Source organism: Planococcus citri, chromosome 1, assembly GCF_950023065.1.
Source record: "Planococcus citri chromosome 1, ihPlaCitr1.1, whole genome shotgun sequence".
Lineage (NCBI taxonomy): Eukaryota > Metazoa > Arthropoda > Insecta > Hemiptera > Pseudococcidae > Planococcus > Planococcus citri.
The window spans coordinates 78,602,927-78,627,959 of NC_088677.1; the positions used below are offsets into that span (position 1 = coordinate 78,602,927).

Here is a 25,033-nt window from a genome sequence, read left to right on the forward strand (position 1 = left end):
ACCCAACAAAATCAGCACCTTTCGCACTCAGAAACATCTCAAGATGGTGTTTGCTTAGTTTATGTAATATAAACCTACAGAATGAGTCGGACCAAGCTGAATACTGTTCTATAACTATTTGTATCTGTTTATCAGAGGGTATACGATCCATCGATCTTGATTCGCAGTTATAAAGCATCGCCTCCCGTGAGGCCTTTTACGCTGATAGGTACGCTGACGTAACAAACGCCTAAAAAACGCCATAAAAACCATGGTAAAATTGTGGTATAATAGTCGTATACACGGCAATTTTACGTTCGCTCAAAATACTGCGATATTGCGAGTAGTATTTTTGACGTAAATTTGCACTTTTTACTATTTTGCGAGTACGTCAACTTTACGCCAAAGTTGCGAGGAGTAATTTTGATGTAAATGTGTCGTACCTACATCATCATTTTTACTCTTGAAAAATGCTTTCATTAGGATGTAGTATTTTCAACGTAAACTTATGGTACATACGGCATGGTTTTGTAAGACGTATTAACGTCGAATTTGGAGACGTAATTTTGACAAGAAATTGCTGTAAATACTACATCATCAATTAGCCTAAAATACATCGAATTCGCGCGTAGTATTTTTGTGATATTTTTATGGTTGATACGTCATGAACTGAACTCTGAAAAAACGTCTGATTTTGCATGAGGTATTTTTGACGTAAATTTGGAATTTTTACTACATCGTAAGTACGTCAATTACACGTCAAAGTTGTGAGGAGTAATATTAGCGTTTTTCAAGAGTAAAAATTATGATTTAGTTACCACACATTTACGTCAAAATTACTCGTCGCAACTTTGGCGTATAATTGACGTACTCGCAATGCAGTAAAAATTGCAAATTTACCACAAAAATACTATTATGTGCAAATTCGACGTATTTTAGGCTGATTAACGATGTCACATTTACTGCAATTTTTTGTCAGAATCACCCTGACAAATTTGACCTTACTACGTCTCAAAAACCATGGCGTACATACCACAATTTTACGTTGAAAAAACTATATCTTAATGAAAGCGTTTTTCAAGAGTAAAAGTTATGATTTAGTTACCACACATGTACGTCAAAATTACTTGTCGCAACTTTGGCGTATAATTGACGTACTCGCAATGCAGTAAAAATTGCAAATTTACCACAAAAATACTATGAGTAAATTCGACGTATTTTAGTCAGATTAACAATGTCACATTTACTGCAATTTTTTGACAGAATTACCCTGACAAATTTGACGTTACTACGTCTCAAAAACCATGGCATACATACCACAATTTTACATTGACAAAAACTACATCTAATGAAAGCGTTTTTCAAGAGTAAAACTGCCGTATTTTCGACGTAAATTCGCATCACAGGTATGTCAATTATACGCCAAAGTTGTGACGAGTAGTATTGACATAAATGTGTGGTAACTAAATCATAGTTTTTACTCTTGGAAAATGCTTTCATTAAGATGTAGTTTTTGCAACGTTAAATTGTGGTACATACGCCATGGTTGGTGAGACGTAGTAACATCGAATTTGCCAGGGTAATTCTGACAAAAAATTGCAGTAAATATGACATTGTCAATCAGCCTAAAATACGTCAAATTTACGCATATGGTATTTTTGTCGTAAATTTGCAGTTTGTACTACAGTAAATTTTGAAAATCGTTTGCCCTCGCTTCGCTCGGGCCAATTTGATTTGTTTTACACTTCACAATTCCAAGAAACTATTGATAAAATTTATGTAACTTAAATACCTTCTTTTTTCACCCAGCTTGGGAATTTTCAGTCGAATAAGTTGAGAATTTTCAGTCAAATTAGTTGAAAATCTTAGGGGTTTTGCCCCCCCCCCCCAACCAGAAAAGTCACTTCGCTACGTCCCTGGCCTTAAATAAGCACTAAATCACTGCATACTGACGTTTCAAAAACATCAACTTTTGTGAATGGTGATTTTGTCGTTTGAGCATATGATGTTTCCATCATAGGATCGTAGTTGAGTGCATGGTATTCATATACCTATTCTTACATGAGTACAAGTTTAGTGTCCAAATAATAATATCCAGGTGATGGCTGCATGCACAAGATTATGGTATACTAAACCAAAGGTCCTGGGTTCGATTCCCAGCCAAGGCAAGAAATTTTCGTAAGTATTTAAATTTAGAAAATTATATAAATGTGAATTTAATATCTGGTCAGCTATCTTTGAGTGGCTTATAACTGGCGTTGAAACGACAAGTGTACACTGGTTTATACGACAAAATATACAATGGCTTATGCGACAGTTATATGATCATTCTACAGTATTGGAGATCCCTTATCAAATTACGTATGTATGACGTTTCATTGGCTCATACACCAGCATACAATGATTTATGCTGAAATATACAGTAATATGGGCAAAATTTTGATGGTTTTCTGCGTGCAATGACGCTTAATTTACGTCAAAAATACGTCAATGATACGCTTGGTTTACCACAATTATACGTCAGCGTATTATCACCCATCAATTTCGCTTTTGCACGCTGAAAATATGTGGGTGAATACGTTAGTTGAACGCCCAACTTACGCTGTCGCAAAACTGTGGCTTATAAGCTTAATATTCAAGAGTAAATCTGCAGTAAAAACGTCAAAAAAACCATTGAAATTTTGCCGATGTTACTATGAAATTTCAATGGTTTTTTTGTCGTTTTTACTGCAGATTTACTCTTGAATATTAAGCTTATAAACCACTGTTTTGCGACAGCGTAAGTTGGGCGTTCAACTAACGTATTCACCCACATATTTTCAGCGTGCAAAAGCGAAATTGATGGGCGATAATACGCTGACGTATAATTGTGGTAAACCAAACGCATCATTGACGTATTATTGACGTAAATTAAGCGTTGGTGCCTCACGGGCTCGTCCACAGATACATTACGTGGATACCGATGGGGTACATTGTATAGTTTATTTCTAAGGAAGCAAATCCAGTAGAACAACTGTGGAAATTGATAAAAAGAAACACGAGCCAAATCCATCTTTCGCCTGACAGATGGCCAAATCCGTTTGATGTCGTCTTCGAAGCAGTACAAACAAGCGATCTTGAATTTCTCATCTTGAGTGAGTCGATCGCATGACATCATACGTTTGGCTGTGCGCGGATATTGAATGTTGCCATTCCAGTCCCATGAAAAATCATGGAAACGGCTCAAAATGTTTTTCGAACTAAAATCACAGCCAGTGAATATATTCTCGCGATGATAATTCAGCCATCGCAGTATTGACACTCTGAATATATCGACGAATTCTTCCAGGAAATCGTAAATCGCAGATGGCAAATTGGGAATTACATTTCTCAATCGAATGTTATTTGCTTTCAAATCCCACTTCAATTTTTGTAAACGCTCACTTTCCTTATGTGCGCAGATTTCTTCACGCCATAATTCCACAGCAACTACTATAGATGAGATTTCTTTCAGGGTGACAGGGCTGGGATATATCAGGTCGTATACATTGGATTCGGTTTCATTCATGATGTAGGTATTCTTGATTTGATCTATGAGTAGGTATGGATTCAATCGCTGTGAGAAATCTAAAATTTAATAAAATGTTCAAAATGTTATTACAGATTTTAATCAGGTTTGGTATTGCAACACCAAAAATAATAATGACGTTGTACGAGTAGGTACTCCATTAATAATAAGTATACATATCTAATACGTACCATTCTATTGATTGATAACAAAACGAACCGACGGAATCACTTTATGGTTAATGAATGCACTGGTTTCAGTAATAGATCAGGACGTACTCCAGGACGTAAAATTATTAAAAAAATTTTACAAGCATCTACTTTTTTAATCCAATTTTCATGAGAAAAATAATTTATTGATCATTAGATCATTCAACTAGATAATGCCCAAAACATCTCTTATCAACAGCAAGACGTAGGTACACATAGCAACCTGGATAAAAAAACTGGTTCACCGTTCGTGGCTGGTTGCAGTTTTAGGTTGCAGTATGGTACTAGGCTGCACCTTGCACACACCGCACACGTCGTGAAGGACACAGGTCTAGGCCGTCTAGGGTAGGTCTAGAGTCTCTGTATGGTTATAGTGAAGCAGAGCAGAGCAGAGCACTAAAAATTGAAATTTTTACTTTTTTTACCTCTAATCCTTTGATTTGGTCCATTCCATTTTCGTCAGAAATACTGTTGAATGGAAATTTTTCCCTTTATCAAAAAAATTAAAAAATTAATACATATTATTTTTTATTTTATTTTTCAAATTTTAATCCTAAATTTTCTCCATCTTCATCAGAAAACCACTATTTTAATGTTTTCGATTTGGCCCTCCCCACACTTCCACGATGACAAAATGGAATTTGGTCCTTCCTTCACTCCCTCATGCAGTTTCCAAAAATAATTTGATTCATTGAGATATTAATTTCATAGTTTTAAGTTACTCAACTTGATTTTTCAAGTTTTATTCCACCTGGATGGGTTGAACTAACCAAAACTATTGCTTGGGTGACCAAGGTATTGATTTCAGTGGGTAATTGATCGCTTTCCAACTCATTCCAAGTAAATTATCAATTGCCATAGTGAAAATGAAACATATCAAACAAGTAAGGAAATCGGAAGGCGAAACGAAAGGGTATTCCCGCATAAGATAGGTGAAATGCCCCTGTCCTCGAATTTTTGATTTTTTGATTGAACATTGTTGGGTACCTCTAAAATAATTGTAGACCCAAAAATTTCCCCCACCCCACGCCTTGTCCACAAAGACGAAAATACACTGTTTTCGGGGAAAAAATCGCACTTCAACGAGTTTTGAATAAAAAATTTTGATTTTACCATCGACCTTTTATAAAAGGTCGATGGATTTTACCCAAAATATGTACAGGAAGCATGGGTCTATCCGTGTAGGAAAATTCCACTTATGTAGAAAATCGTACTCGAATTAATCGTACATGATTGTTGAACAAAAAAATATCAACTTTTATTTTATCAAAAAATAATAAAAATAAATAGTAAGTTCGTTGAACTTACGAGAAAAGCAAAGTACGCTCGCGATACATGAACTTTGTAAGTTACCTACATGATGACAAAATACAAACGAATGACTAGAATAATTTTTAAAACGTAAAATAACAAGTTCCTTTCAATAAATTCAAAACAACAAATAACCATTTATATTTCCGAAACTACACCAATAACGTAGCCAGTAATTTTTACTTAATTATATTTTTTATTTTTTTTATTAAAAACAAATCTAAATTTTGATAGGAAAATTAAAAACGAGTTTTTCATTTTTCCAACAATCCACATGAATTTTTTCGAAATTTTTCGCCCCCCCCGGGTGAGGGAGAGATATTGACAAAAGAAAATTTGAAACCACCGTATCTCCGAACCTAATTCTTGTGCCCAAATTTTTTTTTTTCTGAAAGAATTAGGTTCGGAGATATGGCGGTTTCAAATTTTCTTTTGTCAATATCGTGGGGTGGGGGGAAAGTTTTTGGGTCCACAATTTTTTTTTAGAGGCACCCAACAATGTTCAATCAAAAATCCGAGGACAGGGGTGTTTCACCTATCTTATCCGGGAATACCCTTTCTTCAGGTTGATCAAATGTTTTCATCTTCAAAGAAAATTAGAATAAATATTTTCAAATTAGGTACAGCAGCCTTTCATGAATAGTTTTCTAGTTACTTACTCGTTAGTTTGGTTGAAAATTGCAACGGAGGCAATTCATTTTTCGTTAATTATTTCAGAACTCACATTTCATAATTTTCCACAAACAATGTGTCATGTCAGCTGTTTTTTTGCCACTGCAAATTTTTAATTTATGGCGAAATTGAATATGTAGTTCGTTTGGTAGCATTTGTCTCGCCTAGGTATTATACATAAAAGACGTGCAGTTACAATTTCATGAGGACAGATGGCGAAAGCATATGCTTCATTTGGATAGGTAGTCTATGTCGTTAGGAAATTTTTTTTTTAATTTTAGGTACCCAGAGGATACTTGAAAATTACTGTACATTTGTGTTGGTATTCGTAGGTAACAAACGTACAGTGAATGAAACATATTGATACTTATACGCATAGGTATTAGGTACCTACTAATCTTGAAGTTGAAAAAATTACCATTTGCGAGTTGAATGATAAGTAACTACGGTAATTGTGCAAATAATGAAGTATGTGGTTTTAGCAGTTTTGATAATATTGTTGCTATCAACGAGTCAGGTAACTCAAAAAGAAATTCATTACATAACACATAAATTTTGAAGAAAAAAATTAAAAATAAATGGATAAGTCGTCATTTTTGTTTCAAGAACTCTCTCATATTTTTTAGATACCTACATCCTTACTTAGGTAATTTACCAAAAGTTATCACTAAAAAACCTATCAGTTGGAAAAAAATTAGAATTAATTTTTTCGTTTCCAACAATCATTAATACAGTACCTATCTTTTAAAATGATTTGAAATTTCTGGGTGTAAAGAAAGCTTTTAAACTGCATATTCTTATTAATGAGCTAATTTCATTAACTTATTTTGAAAAATTCCTCAAAAATTAATGCATCAATTTCAATAGTTCTGGCTTTGGTTCTTGTTAAATACGTCTTTCAGATTTACGACCTGAGCTTCCTCTCCACCCTTTTGTAATTTTCCAAGCATTTTTTAGCAACCGAAATTTCAGCAACCCAAATTGATTTTTCGATTGTTGGTAAATTTTTGAAAATTCAAACTCAATCATTTTCGCCAATTTATGCTTTTCTCAAAAAAAAAATAAATAAATAAACTCATAAAAGTAGGCTATCAATGTAATGTTACAATCTGATTGCAGGCACCTCCACCACCCGAAAGTGCCTTTGAAGATTCCAATTCTTCATTGGTACCATGCTCTGCGGAAGAATCCCGCGATACAAGTGCTGGATTAAACTACTTCACCAATTTATATCAGAAAAGTATACAGCTTTTATTCGTAAGCCCCGAAGAAACCAACTCAATAGCTCCTAGAGATGTATCCTCTGATGCTGCAGATGACAAGAAGAAATCTCCATCGAAAATATATTCTTTTGCTCTAGACGTAGCTTGCATCACTGGGGTTGTACTTCAAGAAGCCGGTTCAGCTTTCGGAGGACTTTTTAAAGGAATCTTTGGAGCTGTAGCTATAGCTTGCGAACACAAATATTACGATATTAAACGTGCATGGGGGGAAAAAACAACCAACGAGGAAAGCTCCAAAAACCAACAGAATGCAGAATTGGTTCATAGCTATAACTATAAACTCGGACCGAAGAAGTCTAGTCCGAACTAATCGAGCACACCACAGGAGATGAGAGTTTGAAATTTATACTTGGAGAACATTGAATACTTCATATCTGTACACTAGAATTTCTGCCCATGCCTACTGTATATATGTGCATTGAGTAAATATGTATTTCATTTGTATTTTTTTCATTTATCTAGTCCACTTGCAAAACAAAAGAAAACAAAAAACACAAAAAGATAAAACTTAATCTACCTACTTTTGGCAATACTCGAAGTAGGTATCTAATGGCATCGTCGTCAAGTGTCCAATTCAATTTCGCAGGATTAATTCCCCCTGATAATCTGAACTCAAATAAGTAAGTGCTTATCATTCTGAACATTGCCGCATTCACACAGGTCATTGTTAATCAAATACCATCTTCAAAGATTGTGCCTGGATCATGTTACTCCGCTCCTCAATCTGTCCAGTGTTTTCCATAACCCTTAAAATATTTTGAAATATTCCCTGCTTGGTAAGGCCTCCTGTCTATCTCTACCCTCAGCATCTGAATTCCATATGCGACATCTTTCAACGCTGGGGGTATCTTTCAGCTTTTTAACTGTTTTCATGAAACTATGCCTTGATCTGAGTCAAGCTTCTGTTAATTCTTCGTATGCATCTCAACTACTAATCAGTCATCCCAACATGGGTCGATCGTGCACCCTACACCCAGGTTAAGTCGACCTTTTTCAGGACCTTTGACCAGGACGTCACCCTGAAGGATTATGCCTATAGATTTACATAGATGGTCAGTCAGTGCCAAAGGAGGTTATTTTGGCTCAAATGATTAAGAACCTGCACATAGATGTGATCACTATTCAAGAAATCTCATTTGTATTGTTATAAGGACGATTGGAATTATTGATATAGGGGAATAAGGTTGACATTCCCTTATAAGGTGGTTAAGTTGAGAAATATTTCCTTAGTGGTGAATATTTGCTTTGTCCTGACTAGCTCAAATTGCGGACACTGGGATAACTCCAACTCTCCATATACATCATACTAGAGAGTGTAAAACTAGGGGAAGGACGCCAAATATGGAATGGGGTAAGTTTGAAAGGCTCTGTAGCGCAAACTATTGGCTCAATTTCATTGAAATAAAGTTCCACATCTAGTTTCTACCCCTGAAATTTCACCCCGTTACCTTCATCCCTCTTTTTGCAATTATTTTTTTTCTAAAAAAAGTCAAAATTTTAATTTTTTTTTTTGCTCCAAATATGGAATGGCAAGGTAACCAAATATGGAATGGTGTTGTTTTTATTTGAAAAAAATGACAAAAATTAATAAAAAAGTATTAAATTTGCAATACTAAGTTTATGAGAATGTACTTCATTGATAGCTTTCTCCATATTTTTTTATATATATTGTTTCCATTTTTAAAATGAAGAAAGAACTGTTTTATCAAGTGATAAAATAATATTGTGGCGTAGGTACCTTGATCATATACGTTCGTATATTTGATACCTACTAGTTGCTCTATAAAAAGCTATCAACAAATGCACAAATGTAATCGTACTAGATTATTACTTACCCCGGCTATGGGATTTGATGTACACGCGAAACACAATAAATTATCATACTCAAGTTGTCAAGTTCGTGTAAACGAAAGTATTATTGTCAGAAATGACACAACTAGAGCTGTGCGCCGCCGAATAAACGCCGCCACTGAGTATTTTTGTCCTGAAAAGCCGCCGCTGAGAAACGTCAGGCGTGAGCCCAACGCCACCGCCGCCGCCGCCGCCAAAAGAATTGTCGGCGGCGAACATAAAATTTACTGCCAAAAGTGCCAAATTGGCATTTTAAATTTAGTTTACAAATTCAAAATTTTCAAAATCTTTTGCCCTCGCTTCGCTCGGGCATATGGTTATCTTTTCTTTCCTCCCAGTTTGTGTTTCAAGTGTAGAAAAATTGACTTCTTATAAGAAATCCATTCACTCTCAAAACCCCGTGGAGGAGGGGGGTTACCCGATAAAACGCCGCCGCCGGTCATTTTCAGCTTTGTGGCGCGCCGAGCACGCCGCTCGCCGCCTATGAAATCGGTGCTCAACGCCGCTGCCGAAGGATTTTTTATCGGCGCACAGCACTAGACACAACACTTAAACCGACTCGGAGTAATTGAAAGGGTTCAATACAAAGATTACTCGGGGGGAATTACGTTAACACTACTTAATTAAACTAAATTATGAATATACAAGAACACTTTAAACCGAGGGCTGGAACTCTCAAGAATTAAGGACATATTAAACTTGGCACAACGAAGACTCGCGAATTTGAACTACGAGCTGGTCCAGTTGCCAAAGAAGCTGGAGGCTTATTTGGCACCTTGACCACTCAATGTTACCAACCACATCACCGAACAGTGCTGGAAGGGTTAATTTACCTATTTTACACATATGTGTTACCATTAAGGCATATCAGTCTAACACAAGTCATTCCATATTTGGCGACCTATTTTGGGTCTCTGTTTTTTGTAATTTTTTTGATAATCACGAAATTTGGTCTTAAATTCACAAAATTAAGTTTACAAGGGCATACATCATCAATAAATTTCTCCATATTCGTTTCCTCATATTGTTTCTGTTTCTAAAATGAAGAAAAAACACTTTTATCAAGTCATTCCATATTAAGAGACCTATTTTTTTCTTTATTTTTCGTGACATTTTTGATTATCACCAAAGTTGGTCAATGATATCATGAAATCTAATAACATAGCATGAAACTACATCACTTTCCGCACATTTTAATATTTTCCCCCCAATTTTACCTTGAAACCACTTCGAGAAATTTTAAAATGAAGTAAAACTCAACTTTTTGTTAAAAATGTGCATTTTTCATTCTTTTCATCAGAACTTTTTATCCTATGGAGATAACGAGCTGATTTTTGGTAACTGGGTGTTTTTTTTGATGCTCTACAAGTTAAAATCATCACCGATATGCTGCACTAGTTACCAGCCGAGAAAAATGGCCATTCTATATTAGGAACCCATTCCATATTTGGCATTTTGGCGTCCTTCACCTAGAAATAAACCGTACTCGTAAGGTGTACTGAATATGTTTAATCGTCGTAATACACAGTATTTATAAAGCAAGCATCTTTGGGCAATCACACAAATATGTGATTCCTAGGTTAAGCAGAATTAAACTAACACAAATAGATTAAATGGGAAAATAACATATTGATGTTAATCACTGGGGTCACTAATTGCAACACATTGCAATTAACTAATGGGCTATGCATATTTACTACTTACTGACACTGCCACTGTCCTGATGTCTCTCCATTGCACTCCCTAATACTAGAGGCAGTCGACATGTTGAAAGAGTTGTTCGCAATATTTAACAGAAATGATTATTAAGCATCGTTTACCAGAGATATTTAAATTACGTTAATGCGTTATTTAACAGAATTTCAGTGTTATTTATTTAGAATTCACGAGTTATTTACGAGTTATTAAAATGGATTATTATCAATACCGCGAATATCGAGAATAAAACCAATGTTATGTACCAATAATAGATATTTTAAATAGCTATTGTCATGGTTAATTACCACGCTAAAAGTGGTACAAATAATATCAAGAAAGACACAGGCAAGATGCCTGTGCATTTATATATCTGATATGCCAAAAGAGTTTAACACACCAACTGGGTGACTTAGCTCCAGAGAGCTCGAGATTCCGATGCTAAGTAGAGATCTTGGTTTTCGCGATGTACCTGGTAGCTACCAGCGAGACATCGCGTCTATAGAAACGCCCACTTTACCATACTTCCAGTATATAAGGGTTGTTCTTTTAGAAGAAGGAGAACGGATGAACGGATCGCGTTTTTCTCCTCATAGGGATGATTATCATCATTTCCCCTACTGTGATAAATACAAGAATAACTGCTAGGCAGTTGGGCCACACTTGTACCTTACAGTATTACATACATAACATCACCACCATTGTGACTACTACCTCTCAACAGGGTACTTATTGCAAAAATTGGGTAGGTACTTGGGCTAACATCGATTATGTTGGTGTTGCATCTATTGCATTGATTATGTATCTCATGGAAATTTTCAAGCTTCCTCTAGTAGTTTCTCACTTGCTCACTATGTAGTGACATCTACACAAGCACCTTGGAGCTAGTTGGGTTGTTTAGAGACCCTTAGCTCCTCAGAGTTGACTTCTATAGATGCTCACAGGGATGTTAATTCAAAATGAAACGGCAATTTTTTTCCTCTGGACACGAAACAAGACACAAAACGAAACGAATCAAAAAAATGACACGAAACGCAACGTTATAACAAAACAAATCATTTTGAACGTTTTTCTGTTTCCTCAATTTTCAGCTTTTCATGGCAAGTTTTTCCTCGATTCCAGTTCTTAAACATGTTCCAGAAACTAGAAAATGATAACTGGCGATTTTTTCATTCACAGACGATGGAACATCTTCGAGATACGAGAGAGAGAGTCTCCCAAACTCATATTTTTTTCAAACCAGTACCTACCCATGCTGGGTTTTCGTGAAAGTAATTTTTGAAAATGATGATGAAATTCAATTGTTCATCGTGTCAGCATCACCTCAAACAATTCGTAATGAGAAGTTATGATTGTATTTTACGAGAACAGATGGCATAAGCAGATGTTCCACTCGTACTCGTATCTCTGAAAAATTATAAAATGCGACTAGAATCTTCGACAACTACTGCAGTGTAGATAAACTTGTTTCGGTACTAAAAAGTAACATTGGTACTTTGTACAGTGAATGATACTTTGGTGCCTTGAAAGTGAAGAAAATTACTGTTTCAAGTCGTACAATAATTAAACCTAAGAATGAGGCTTTTTCTTTCGTTAATTTTAACGTGTTTGCCATTTTTGACGATTCAGGTAGGTAAATCGATCAATCATTTTACATACCTACCTGTACGTCTACACATTTTTAATCACTTGTAACTATCGAGAGATGTAAATCGATAAAACATGCAAAAATAAATCACCAGTGAAAATTTGATATCTGAAGAGCTTTTATCGACTTTTGGTGTATTTTTGAAAATCAAAGGGCCACAAATTCAAAAAGCAAGGCATTCATTACATAATTAACACATAAATATTGAAAGAAAAATCAAAAATAAATGGATAATACGTCATCCTTGTTTCAAGAACTCTCTCATTTTTAGATACCAACATCCTCACTCAATTAACCAAAAGTTATCACTAAAAAACCTATCAGTGGGGAAAAAATTAGAATTGATTTTTTTGCTTCCAACGTATTTTTGGTAAATTTTTGAAAATTCAAACTCGTCTATTTTTGCCGATTTATGCTTTTCGCAAAAAAAAAAAAAAAATCATAATAGGAGGCCATCAATTAATGTTGCAATCTGATTGCAGGCACCTCCATCACCCGAAAGTGCCTTTGAAGATTCCAATTCTTCATTGGTACTATGCTCTGTGGAAGAATCGCACGATACAAGTGCTGGATTAAACTACTTCACCCATTTATTCCAGAAAGGCGCACAGTTTTTATTCGGAAGCAACGAAGAAACCAACTCAATAGCTCCTAGAGATGTATCCTCTGCTGCTGCAGATGGCAAGAAGAAATCTTCATGGAAAATATGTTCTATCGCTCAAGACGTAGCTTGCGTCACTGGGATTATATGTCAACAAGCAGGCTCAGCTTTCGGAGGACTTTTTAAAGGAATCATCGGAGCTGTAGGTACAGCTTGCGAGCATATGCATGGGGGAAAAAAAGAACCAACGAGGAAAGCTCCAAAACCCAACAGAATACAAAATCTGTTCAAAGCTTCAAATCCAATCTGAAGAAGTCGAGTTCAAAGTAATCGAGCACACAGTAGATGAGCGTTATAGACACTGGACCTGCGGAATAAGACAACCAACTGCAGGCCGAGGGGAATGGAAACGGTAAAGAAAAGTTGTGTAACACCAATTTATCCCGCTGGGTGCTCTTTGCAGCGCTGCAAAGAGCACCCAGCGGGATAAATTGGCGTTACACAGGATATTTTGCCAAGATGGCTGCCAGTTGGTTGTTTTATGCGCAGGTCCAGTGTCTATAATGAGCGTTTAAAATTTATACTCGGAGAACATTGAATACTTCATACCTGTACACTAGAATTTCTGCTCATGCCTACTGTATGTGCACTAAATAAATATCTCATTCGTATTTTTTTTCCTTTATGTGGTCAACTTGCAAAACAAACACAAAAAGATAAAAATAGTTATCCTACTGTGACATGGGGGGGTGACTAGTACTTTTAGAAAGTGCAGTCTTTGACCAAATGCACATAGGTGAATACAGGAGACCTATATTCGTAGCTCTGACTAACGAGATCAGAAAGAACTTGTATCGCGATGCGACTCGAAATAAATAAATAAATCACCGGAGGTGCGCACTTGTAATAAATTGTATTTACGAGTAAAGTACAATTTAATTACTAAAACAAAGAGACGATGAAATGTACATGGCACTAGGCCTAAAACGATTTCCCTAGCACAAGATAAATAATAACTATACGCGAGTACGGCTATACTTAAACTGTTGGCTCTGCCTAAGTTGCAATGTCGGAAGTGGTCCTTGGACCAAGTCCAATAGATGTCTCTGCCTTATGGAACTTTCCACGGAACTTTCCATTGGCAGTGATACCACTTCCTCCGGAGCACAACTTCCCATTAGGTGGAAGCTGCGGGCGCATCCCCTCCCGGTACATTGCCCCGCTTCCATGAACAGCGTGGACAGAGGAGATGCTGGTGCATTGAAGCCCATTCGGACCCTCGGACGACGGACGGGAGGGCCCCTTGCCCCGCTTCCATGAACCCGCAGCTTCTCAGTTGACATCTGCTTGTACCAGGAAAACTGAATCCGGCTGAGGCCACGTACCAGAAGACTTCTACCTTTTTCGAACGCTTAAATTAAACTAAAGTGTACAAAAATATTTTTAAACATCAAAAAATACACATTAGTCAATAAACAATTCACAAAATTTACAAAAAATCTCGAAAAAGGCAAATAGTACAAAATTTCTAAGTGCTAAATTCAAACGAAACACAACAAATCAAATTACACCGTAAATACGGTAATTTACGGTACCGGGTTCCAGTAGCGCTGCTTACGTCACAAAGCCAAAAACTTGCAACACGTAAAAATCCACCGCCGCTGATAACGCTTGTTTGTCAACACGAGAGGAGGAAGACATCTACTTTTCTTCACAAAAAGGTAACTCTTGTGATGACACATGTAGGCAAAATATACGTAAAGTTAAAATCTGTTAAAAAAACGTAATATCGGCTGGCGCCACACAGCCTCACAGCCATAAAAATATGACGCGTGTCGAACGTTGGTAAACCACTGACCACCCTTCCGAGTTGCTAATGTGCAACAAACGGTTCGTAATTGCAGTATTGCACATTACGAACCGTAAGCAATTTAAGTCAAAATGTCTAAGCAATTTAAGTCAAAATGTCTTTTAGCCAACCCTTTACATGATGATTTTTCCCTACAAATACTCTGGTGAGTCCAGGGTTTGGGATGATTCGGTTTTCTATCTTGTAGACGAAAGTCTTAAGTTTAGCTTCGGTTTAAGCTTATTGTTTCTGTATATACTTGTGTTAAATTCGTGAAATAAAGTGAAAGTATTAATTATTCAGTTTGTCGACTATTTAATTGAAAAGGTCCATAAGACCCATTACAATTTGGCGCCCAACGAAAAAGAGCTTTGAAAGCTTTCGCGAATCAATTGAATTTTCGTGATTTTAAATTAAAAATCGTTTTTCTCAAAACGTAATTGAATACTTGATTTTTTTTGGCAAATTATTTGAATTTTCGTGATTTTTAGTAAAGTTTCAATTGAATTTTTCTTCTCATATCTACCGAATTCGAATTCGTGAATTTTTTTTTCCTGTCATAAACGTAATTGAATACTGGAATTTTTTTTTAAATCAAAGTTGTGAATTTTTTATCGGAGATTTTTTTGGTGAATCTCAACGAATTTTTACGAATTTTAACGAATTTTTGTGAAGTTTCTTGTGTCCGAATCTGTAAAATCAAAAAACGTGAATTTTTTTAATCAAATTTCAACGAATTTTCCCGAATTTCAACGAATTTTCCTGAAGTTTTTCGTGTCCGAATCTGTGAAGAAGTTCTTCTTGAAGGTCAACAGACGATTACTTCCTGGAAAGTGGTTTTCAAGTCAATTTTTCAATTCAATTTTCAAGGTAATTTCTCATCCTATATTATATTTTCATTTTATCTTCTCAGAATAATTGCTTTTTTTTTGGTGCTTTTTTGTGCTTTTTTTTTCCAATTTAAAAATATGTGTGCTTATTTCATATAATGAACGCTATTATTAAGTTTTTTAGAAATCTTTTTTTAAAATCAAACAAAAACAAAAACGCTCCTTCAAAATTAATTTTTGAAAATTCAGATACTGAACTGTACTTTTACGAATACAAGAGAAATCATAACACAAAACCGAACAAAATACCAAAAAAGACAACTAAAACTATTGACGTTGAATTACAGATAACAAAAAGACAAACTTTACCAAAAACTGAAAATTCTGACGACATTTATTGGTATCAGCCAAATTTGCAATTCAGATTTGATGAAACAGATCTAAATTGAATTTTTTCTGTTTCTCTCCTTTATTTTTCATGAGTGGTGGCAATTCCACAATTTTCAACCCCGAATCAGAAAAATCACCAAATAGTGCTCCATCCTCTGAAGAAAACGTATTAAATACTTCCGAATCCGACTCTGACAAATCAAAATTTGAATCCCCTGATTCGAAAGAAAATTCCCCAACCCAAGAACAAAACCAAGAAAAATCTACTCCAACTAGTCCATTATCAGTTCCCCAATCCATCAGTTGGATCTATTGTCTATCAGTAGCAGAAGCAGAATATTTGATAAAAAAATTAAATTTGACTTTTCCAAAAAAATTGACTCTAGATTCTTTTCGAAATTGTATTAAAACATTTATTAGTGAATCTGAAAAAAACAATAAGACAGCTAGGTATATTCACGCTAGTCTTGTAAAAAGACAAAACAGTTGTTATACTAGTAAAAGAGTTCAAACCGAAAATATGACAACGCAAAAAGAAAAAATTTATGATCCCGAAAAATTTTCTGGTCTCAATAATGACCTATATAAATTTATTGACAGCTTTGAATTATGCTCCAAAGCAAATAATTGGAGCGACGAGCATCAAGCTAAAGTACTTCCAATGTACCTTTCGGAATTGGCATTGGAAGTCTTTAGAAATATTCCCAATCAAAAAACAAAATATTCCGAATTAAAAACACAATTTTTAGAGGCCTTCAATGAAAAAGCTCAGAAAGAAGCTAATGAAAATATCTTAATGACCAGATTTCAAAATGATAATGAAAAATTACTACAATATTTTACTGACATTTTGAATCTCTGTAACAGTGTCAACCCTAATATGGAAGAATCAGTTAAATGTAAACACATTTTAAAAGGTTTACAATCTGACATTCATAAAGCAATTTCACTTTTGGATAATTCAACTGTCGAAAAAATTAGGGCAAACTTACAAAAGTACGAATGCACGGAAAATCTTTTAAATTATAGGAAAAATCAGGATAAGGAATCAAGGCTTAAAAAAGTAGAAAATGAGCTATTTATGCTCAAAAATTCGAATGTCGATAGTTTATGTGATTCAATAAATAACCTCAATATAAAACATGAAAATAATTATGCTACGATAGCCAAGTTTACTCCTCAACAGAATCCCACCCCCCCAAATAGGTTCCCCTTTCGCCCAGTACCTTTTTATCCTCAACGTTTTCGACCTCAACCATTTCGTCCCTTCTTTTTTGGACCACAACCTTTTCAACGTCAACCTTATCGTCCCCCACCACCTCCTCCTCGCCCATTTATGTTTCCACCTCCCCCATTTCCTCGCATCAATTTTCAAAGAAGTCAAATTGGATTTCATCCATTTAGACAAATATCTCCTGGTCCAAATCAACCTTTTCGTTTTGGGTCATATGGACCTAGACCTTATCAAAACCCAAATCAATCATATCAACTAAATCAACCACAATCAAGACCACAACGAAGAGATTTTTGTAGCCTATGCAAAAAAGTAGGCCATATCCGAGAAAAATGCAGATTAAATGACAAAAAAAAACGCCAATAATTTTTGGTCAAGATACCTCATCACAAATTTTATATTTTTTCTTGAACGAATTTCAAAAAACTGATTTCATTTTTAATCTAAATAGATATTCCGATTTAAAATATTTCAGTGATGAGGAAATATCTTCTTTTGGCTCAAATTTTTCAAAAACCAAAACAAACTGTATTCAAAAAAATCCATTTACAATAAAAAATTTTGAAATCAAAATTATTTTCAATAATAAAATATATACAGCTATAATTGATACAGGTAGTAATGTATCACTGATGTCAAATAAAATTTTAAAAGACTTCAAAAATTTATCTCCTTCTGATCTAGAAGTCTCAACAGCAGATAGTTCTTCCCTACCTATTATAGGTAAAATGAATATTTCAGTTCAAATTGAAAATATAAAATTTTCTCTTACAGTATACGTTGCTGAAAATTTGAATGCAGATTTTATTTTAGGTATCAGTTTTTTCATTGAAAATTCAGCCATAATTAACTTCAGTAAAAATACGTTTTCGTTAGGAAATTATCCAAATAAATTGATTTTGCCAATGGATCATAAATGGCTCTCGTTGATAAATAAACAAACACCCGTCATGTTGTTGCATAATAAACTTATCGCTACTGCAGATATCGCGATTGCTGGGAAACAAACTCGTACATTTACAATAACAATAACCCCAACACAACTGACTCGAGGTATTTTTATGCACACTAACATTTTTGTCAACAGAACAGGCACAAAGCTTGTAAACTATGAAATGTACGATAATACGTTGACAATGAACTTGAGAAATTTTACTCATTCTCTACAAACTATCCGAAGAAATCAAAATATTGGCACATTTACGCAAACTTTACCTGAAAATAATGTCAATGACATAGTTCAAATTAACCAAATTGATACAAATAATATGTCTAGATTATTCGATTCTGAAAAAAATGAATTACAAATTTCTCCAGATTTAAATAATGATCAGAGACAGGCTGTCCTCTCCCTTTTAAAAAAATTATTTGCACTTATTTTCGACTGACCCAACCAACATTGAAAGAGCAAATATCCCAGAATATGTCCTACAGGTCAAAGACAATACACCTGTTGTGTCAAGGGGATATAAATTATCTCCAATTGAAAGGCGCGAAATTAATAGGCAGATAAAATTAATGCTCAAACATGGCATTCTAGAGAGATCAACTTCACATTATTGTTCCCCTGCTTTTTTATTACGAAAACCAGATGGCTCATATCGTTTCCTTTGTAATTTTCAAAAAATTAATCAAAAATTGTATCCAGACCATAATTCAGTCCCTCGAATCGAAAATATTATCATGGCCTTGGAAGGATCAAAATATTTTTGTCTACTTGACTGTAATGCAGGTTTCCATCAGATACCACTTGCTAAAAAGAGCAGATATTTAACAGCAATAATTGTAGATAATCAATTATATCAATTTACTCGTTTACCTCAAGGTTTAATGCTTTCACCTGCAGCTTTTAGTAAAGCTATAAATTCTGAATTTCATGACCTCTTATATGAAATATTAGTTGCATACATGGATGACTTGTGTGTTTTTGGCAGTTCTTTTCAAATAGATTTAAAAAATTTAAAAGAAACTTTAAATAGACTAGATCGTTTAAAATTGAGATTAAAAACATCAAAATGCAAATTTTTCTTCAAAGAAGTGAACCTTTTAGGTCATAAAATTAATGGAACTTTGATCCAACCAATTGAAAAAAATATTGAAAGTATCCGAAAAATTAAACAACCAACCACAGTCACTGAATTGAGACAATTTTTAGGAATGTGTTCTCATTATCGAAAATTTATTAGAAATTTTTCAAGTATTACAAGTTGCCTATCTGATCTTACTAAAGGCAACCCAGCTAAAAAAGACAAAATTATTTGGAAAGATGAACATGAAAAAGCATTTCAATTTCTCAAAAAAGCTCTAATTAATGATCCAATTTTAGCAATTTATAATGAATCTAGAGAAACGATAGTAGAAACAGACGCTTCAAATATAGCCATTGGAGGGGTCATCTCTCAAAAAAATGAACTTGATGGAAAAATCCATCCTATTGCCTATTTCAGCAGAAAACTTCAACCACGACAGAAAAAATTGTGCACTTATGACCTGGAATTAACAGCTTTAGTTGAAACAATTTTGTACTTTCGAGAATATTTATTTGGTAAACATTTTTTCGTTTTTACTGATCATGCCCCCCTAATTCATTACAGAAAAATGAAGGAACCCAATTCTCGTATGGCGAGACTAATTTTAAAACTTTCAGAATTTGATTTTGAAATAAAACACAAACCTGGTAAAAATAATGTTGTCCCAGATTTTTTAAGCAGAATTGAAATTAACACAATTTCAACCAACCAAAATTTTGTGGCTGAGCAAATGAAAGACAATTTTTGTAAAAATTTAATTTCTTTATTGAAAAATGAAACAATTGAAATTCCATCATCTGAATTGAATAAATTCAAAAAAATTAGTCGTAGATATATTTTAAGTCCTGAAGGAATTCTCCAACTTAAACATCCCAAACAAAATCTTATCATAATACCATCCCATTTAATTAATGAAATAATTGCCTCGTATCATGACAAAGCTATAGGCGGAGGACATTTTGGAATTCGAAAAACTATTGAAAAATTGCAAAATAAATTTCACTGGCAAAATTTAACCAAAGATGTTGAAAAATTTATAAAATCATGTCATGAATGCCAGCTGAGAAAATTGAAACCAGGACCAAAACCTGGACTTTTAAAACCAATCAAAGTGTTAGAATGTGATTTATTAAGCCATATTGAAATTGATTTTGTTGGTCCCCTTCCCACAAGTGATGGAAAATCTTACATTTTAGTAGGAACGTGTAAGTCCACAAAAATGGCTTTCGCTAAACCAACAGGATCAGCAAACGCTTCAGCAGTTATTGACTTTATTTATGACCTAATTTGTCAATTTGGATGTCCACTTAAAATCACCTGTGACAATGGTAAACATTTTCATAATAAAGAATTTATGGAATTTTGCTCCAAAATTGGAATAAAATTAATTTTTAGTTCCACTTATTCCCCAACTACTCAAGGAGCAGTTGAAAAATTGAACCATTCGTTATGTAAAACCCTAGCATACTATGTAAACGATGAAAAATCAAATTGGTCAAAACTGGTCAAATTTATTGTTTTTACATACAATATCACGCCTATATCAAATTTTCATAAATTATCTCCATACTTCCTAGTGTATGGGAGACATCCCAATTTACCCATAGATAATAAATTATCCATTAATTCATCATCTATGAAAGGAAGACTGGAAGAAATTGAACAATTGGATAAAATTAGAAAAAAGGTACCATCTTTAATTGAGCAAAATCAGCTGATTAATAAGAAAAATTATGACAAAAAGCATAAGGAATTGATTTTTAAGGTAGGCGAAACAGCACTTTTACAAAATCCTATTAAAGGAAAATTCATTCCTACTTATCTAGGACCAGTTAAAATTCTACATAAATTTTCTCCATTAAATTATGAAGTTGAGTATGAAACTAAGAAAAAAATAAAACGTGAGATTGTACATGTCAGACGATTAGAAAAATATCAAAAACGAAAATAGGGGAAATATTGAGAATTCTCAAAAATTTCGTGATCAATCTGTGCAGTTTTCCACTGGGCCCAGGAAGACGTTTCCTTAAAAAAGAAACACAGTGTAGGTATCACATTTTTCCAAACATCCAATCAAAACTGAGCAGAATGAAAATTTACAAAAAAATATATCTGACCAATAATGCGATTTTTATCAATTTTCTGACCAATAATTTGTCACTGACAAATGTAATTATTTTTCTATGGCGATAATCACTTCTATTTTCAACACTGACCACTTCAGAAATTTCTTAGCAGAGAACGTACATAACTTGACAAAAAAATTACGTAAAACATTCCAACAGCAAGCTTGAAAAAAAAATCTTGCTTTGATTTTATAGTACTGTTACATGCTACGTGATTTTAACCAATATAACCTCGCAGCTATCCTTATCTCTCGCTCTTTCTCTCTCTTCACTGTTTACTAACCTTCAGTGAACATATGCACGTGATTTTCTATCTTTAACTTCACCCACTAACCAACTAACACCAAGGTGTAACAATATGAACGATTCGTCAATATTTTACTCTCCTCTCTTTCTATCCTTCAGATGATTCCTTACAATGAACCTGAACCGTTAAGTCAAGCCACCAAAGCTCAAATAATGAGACTGGTCAATCATTACGTACATAGAGAAAAACAGACCATTATTTTCTACGATGACCATGATACATGGGATCTTGCGCACCCAGACGTTGCAGGGTACCATGTACCCTTCTTTAATGTGACCTGGGATGAAATTGACGATGTTCAAAGGACAATGAACAAACTTTTCTATTATTTAGGCATTGAAGCCTATGTATTTTTCATAACTGTGCCAAATAAAATTTTCGTTTTCGATGTAATAATTTCAAACGAACGAATTCTGCCCGAATTATTATTGAAACCTGGGCAATGAAACCAAAAATGGAAAAATGAAAAATTCTACTTTTTTTGCTATGTTATTTTTTCAATATTTTTATGCTAGTTTTTTATTATATCAAGCATGTACATAGGTAGCTTTTAATTATAAGTAGGGCAACCCAAAATATGCTCTCATTCAAGGTAAAGTACCTATTGAATAGGAATTATATTCGATTTTTCTTTGGAATGAAACATTTCCAAAATATTCATATACCCTACTTGAAAATTTGAATACAAATGGGTATCGTTTTCACTCGTTTTGATGAGCACAATTCATAATCATTAATTTTAAATTCGTCATTCCATCAATCAGCAAATCATAATCATCAAAAAACGACTGTGAACATGACATTTGCGATCTTCCGATCCTAAAACTGCTCAAAATATTCAATAAATTGTGAAATATGACGATTTTCAGCAGAAAATATTCAGAAATCTTTAAATTGAGCTCATTACAAAAAAAAAAAAACATTCAAAAAATATATTGGGTTGTCCCCATGAATAACAAACAGTAGTTTTTCTTATTGTATAATTTATTCTATAAAAATACGTATAAAAAACAAAAAAAAAACAATTAGTTTAAATACATACATATCTAATAACTGTACAAAAATTAATATTTTACCTTTTTTTTTACAGGTTAATTAAAATTACTTTTCACAATTTTTTTTTCTCACTCTTTCTTCGGACTTGCTTGATATCAACTCAAACGTTTGAACGGTGCCTCTGAAAATTACAAAAACAAATACCTCAATAAAAATAAAACAAAACAAAAAAATTGTGATTGAAAAAATAAATAAATCAAATAAACAAATAAAAGAACCTTTTTTGGAAAAAACAAATGACAAAAAAAAAACCATAAAAACTTCGAAAACAAAATTCTAAATTTAAAAAAAAAAAAAAAAAAAAAAAGGAAAATAAATACCAATGGTGACGTTTCCAGTGATCTCGTAGGTAACCATAAGTAACATTCATCATAGGATGGCCCAAATCTAATGATATTTCTTTTGAGATCCACATAGTTTTGATAAGTAAAGGGAAATAATATCTTAAACTGCGGATGGACCTGAATTACATTAATATTCACCATACCTCCTTCGAACCGAACTTTTATTGTTTCCATTAAGTCCTTCTGAAAATACAAAAAAAAATGTTACAAAAAAGTGTCAAAAATATGATTTTTTTTTTTAGACAAAAAAATGATGAAATTTTTTTTTTCCCAACTTACATGAATAGACCAAAAGTGGCTATTATAAAACCAGCACCGTGTAGACATACATGGGCTGTTAAAGCCTAATTCGTAATCAACACACATGGCCCTAGGGTCATTATGTGTTAAGAATCCCTTCGTAACACCATCAGCTTTCAAGTATGAATGTCGTAGTGGAAATCTGAATTGATCAACAGTTCTATTTAACCTAGGAGCCTGAAAACATTTCGAAATAAAATTTAATAAATAAAATAAATAAATGAAAAAAAATAATGATAAATAAATAAAGCTAATCAAAACACAGAAAAATCCACAAATTTTGACTCCTTGCCAGAAATAAGTTAAATTTTGAGCTTGAAATTTTCAAAAAAAAAAATGTAAAAAAAAATAATAATAGTATGCCAATTTAAAAATTTTAATTACTTTTTGAAAATTCTATAATTTTTTTTTACCTCAACAAAATGATTTCCAGTTGCTTGTGGTTCAACAATTTGAGGCTCTGGTACAACATTTACATTCGATGGTCCTGCTTGGGGCTCCATCTGAGTCTCCATCTGGGGCTCCACTGTGGAATTTCTTGGTGTTTCCAACTCAAGGATCATAGCATTTAAACTTGTCTACAAACAAAACCAAAGTTATCAAAACTCAAAAATCAAAAAAAAAAAAAAAAAAAAAAACACAGACATCATGTGAATTATTCTTTCAAAAATTTAATAAAAAAACAAAAAACATACCTCATTTGGTGGTCCAGCATTTGTCACCTCCTGGATAACGTCTACAGGCTGAAATTCCTCACTGTCAAAATTGATTTCATCTAAACCTAGAAAAATTGAGAAATTCTATAATTTTTTATCAAACACAAATAGCCTAAAATCATGATCCAAATTTATTCCCCCCCTAAAATTTTTTGAAAAAAAAATATACACCAATTTAATGATAAAAATAGAATCAAAAATTCACTTACCAGCAAGAAAGTCATTGTTCTGAGAATCCATTGTAACTCAAATTAATTAAAAAGGAATAAAATAAGAAAATAAAATAAAAAAATATATCAACTTTTCACAAAAATTTTACACACAAAACTGATAAAAATCAAGATTTTTTTTTTTCTGGTTCACAATACACCTTTGAACACCTCAAACAAGCAAGCATAAGAAGTACGTACTGGACATTGACAAACCTCCAGATATGGAAACAAATCTTATCTTTTAGCAAAATTCCATATTTTTTCTACCTTCTCCAGTTATCCAGTTACTTTGTTTTGGAAAAACCTCACGCACCAATAATACATACAAGGTGTAGGCAAATACTTCGTTATCTTTCTCTGGCATAGCATGGAAACACAACATCTTGGTAAAATTACTTATACATGGTAGAACAAATTAATTAATTCAATTTTTTTTCAGATGGTACAAATTTTTGAAATCTCAAATATTGCAAAAAAAAGTGTGACAGCATTCGTTGACATTTTTATACATGACAGAAACACATTTCCAATTGTATATTGCGGAAGTAGATTCCGCTGGGATGAGTCGAAAGTAACCATAGCGCCTATTGGCCCAATTCGGATTTCAGTGAATGATCCGATCAAAACCGTCATGAAATTAATTAAAAAGATGCTGTCAATTCTAGACTACAATGTATACGTTTATTACGATGAATTGCCATACGCTTTAAATATGTATGACATAATAATTTCTAGAACAGAGATCAACATAAACGATTTGAGAGCTGATTAATTTTTTTTTGATATCTCCAAATTTTTTTTTCAAGTCTTTGAAATATTAACTTTTTTTTCAATTTTTTGTAT

The 25,033-nt window shown here is 33.7% G+C and overlaps 1 protein-coding gene and 2 long non-coding RNA genes across 4 annotated transcripts; 2 read left to right on the plus strand and 1 right to left on the minus strand.

The window, feature by feature from the left end:
- The first annotated feature begins 5,960 nt into the window (after positions 1–5,960).
- Positions 5,961–7,396, plus strand: LOC135842719 (uncharacterized). The gene is made up of 2 exons (XM_065360313.1): positions 5,961–6,235; positions 6,838–7,396. Exons 1-2 carry the CDS (start codon positions 6,182–6,184, stop codon positions 7,309–7,311), a joined length of 528 nt encoding a protein of 175 aa, XP_065216385.1. The 5' UTR covers positions 5,961–6,181; the 3' UTR covers positions 7,312–7,396.
- A 6,782-nt stretch (positions 7,397–14,178) lies between these two features.
- On the plus strand, positions 14,179–22,935 carry LOC135834588 (uncharacterized). Its single transcript, XR_010556707.1, has 2 exons — positions 14,179–15,515; positions 21,661–22,935. It is a non-coding gene; the product is annotated as an uncharacterized LOC135834588 (long non-coding RNA).
- On the minus strand, positions 22,685–25,025 carry LOC135834577 (uncharacterized). 2 transcript variants are annotated; one of them, XR_010556706.1, is made up of 5 exons: positions 23,958–25,025; positions 23,676–23,840; positions 23,242–23,439; positions 22,939–23,145; positions 22,685–22,739 (listed from the first exon to the last, which is right to left on the minus strand). It is a non-coding gene; the product is annotated as an uncharacterized LOC135834577 (long non-coding RNA). The 2 variants fall into 2 exon arrangements; XR_010556703.1 differs by having other exon boundaries at positions 23,676–25,022.
- Between the last annotated feature and the right edge of the window lie 8 nt (positions 25,026–25,033).

Coding starts and splice junctions, on each gene's coding strand:
- LOC135842719 (XM_065360313.1), top strand. CDS start 6,182: ATGAAGTATGTGGTTTTAGCAGTTTTGATAATATTGTTGCTATCAACG. Junction 6,236..6,837: donor TGTTGCTATCAACGAGTCAG/GTAACTCAAAAA, acceptor ATCTGATTGCAG/GCACCTCCACCACCCGAAAG.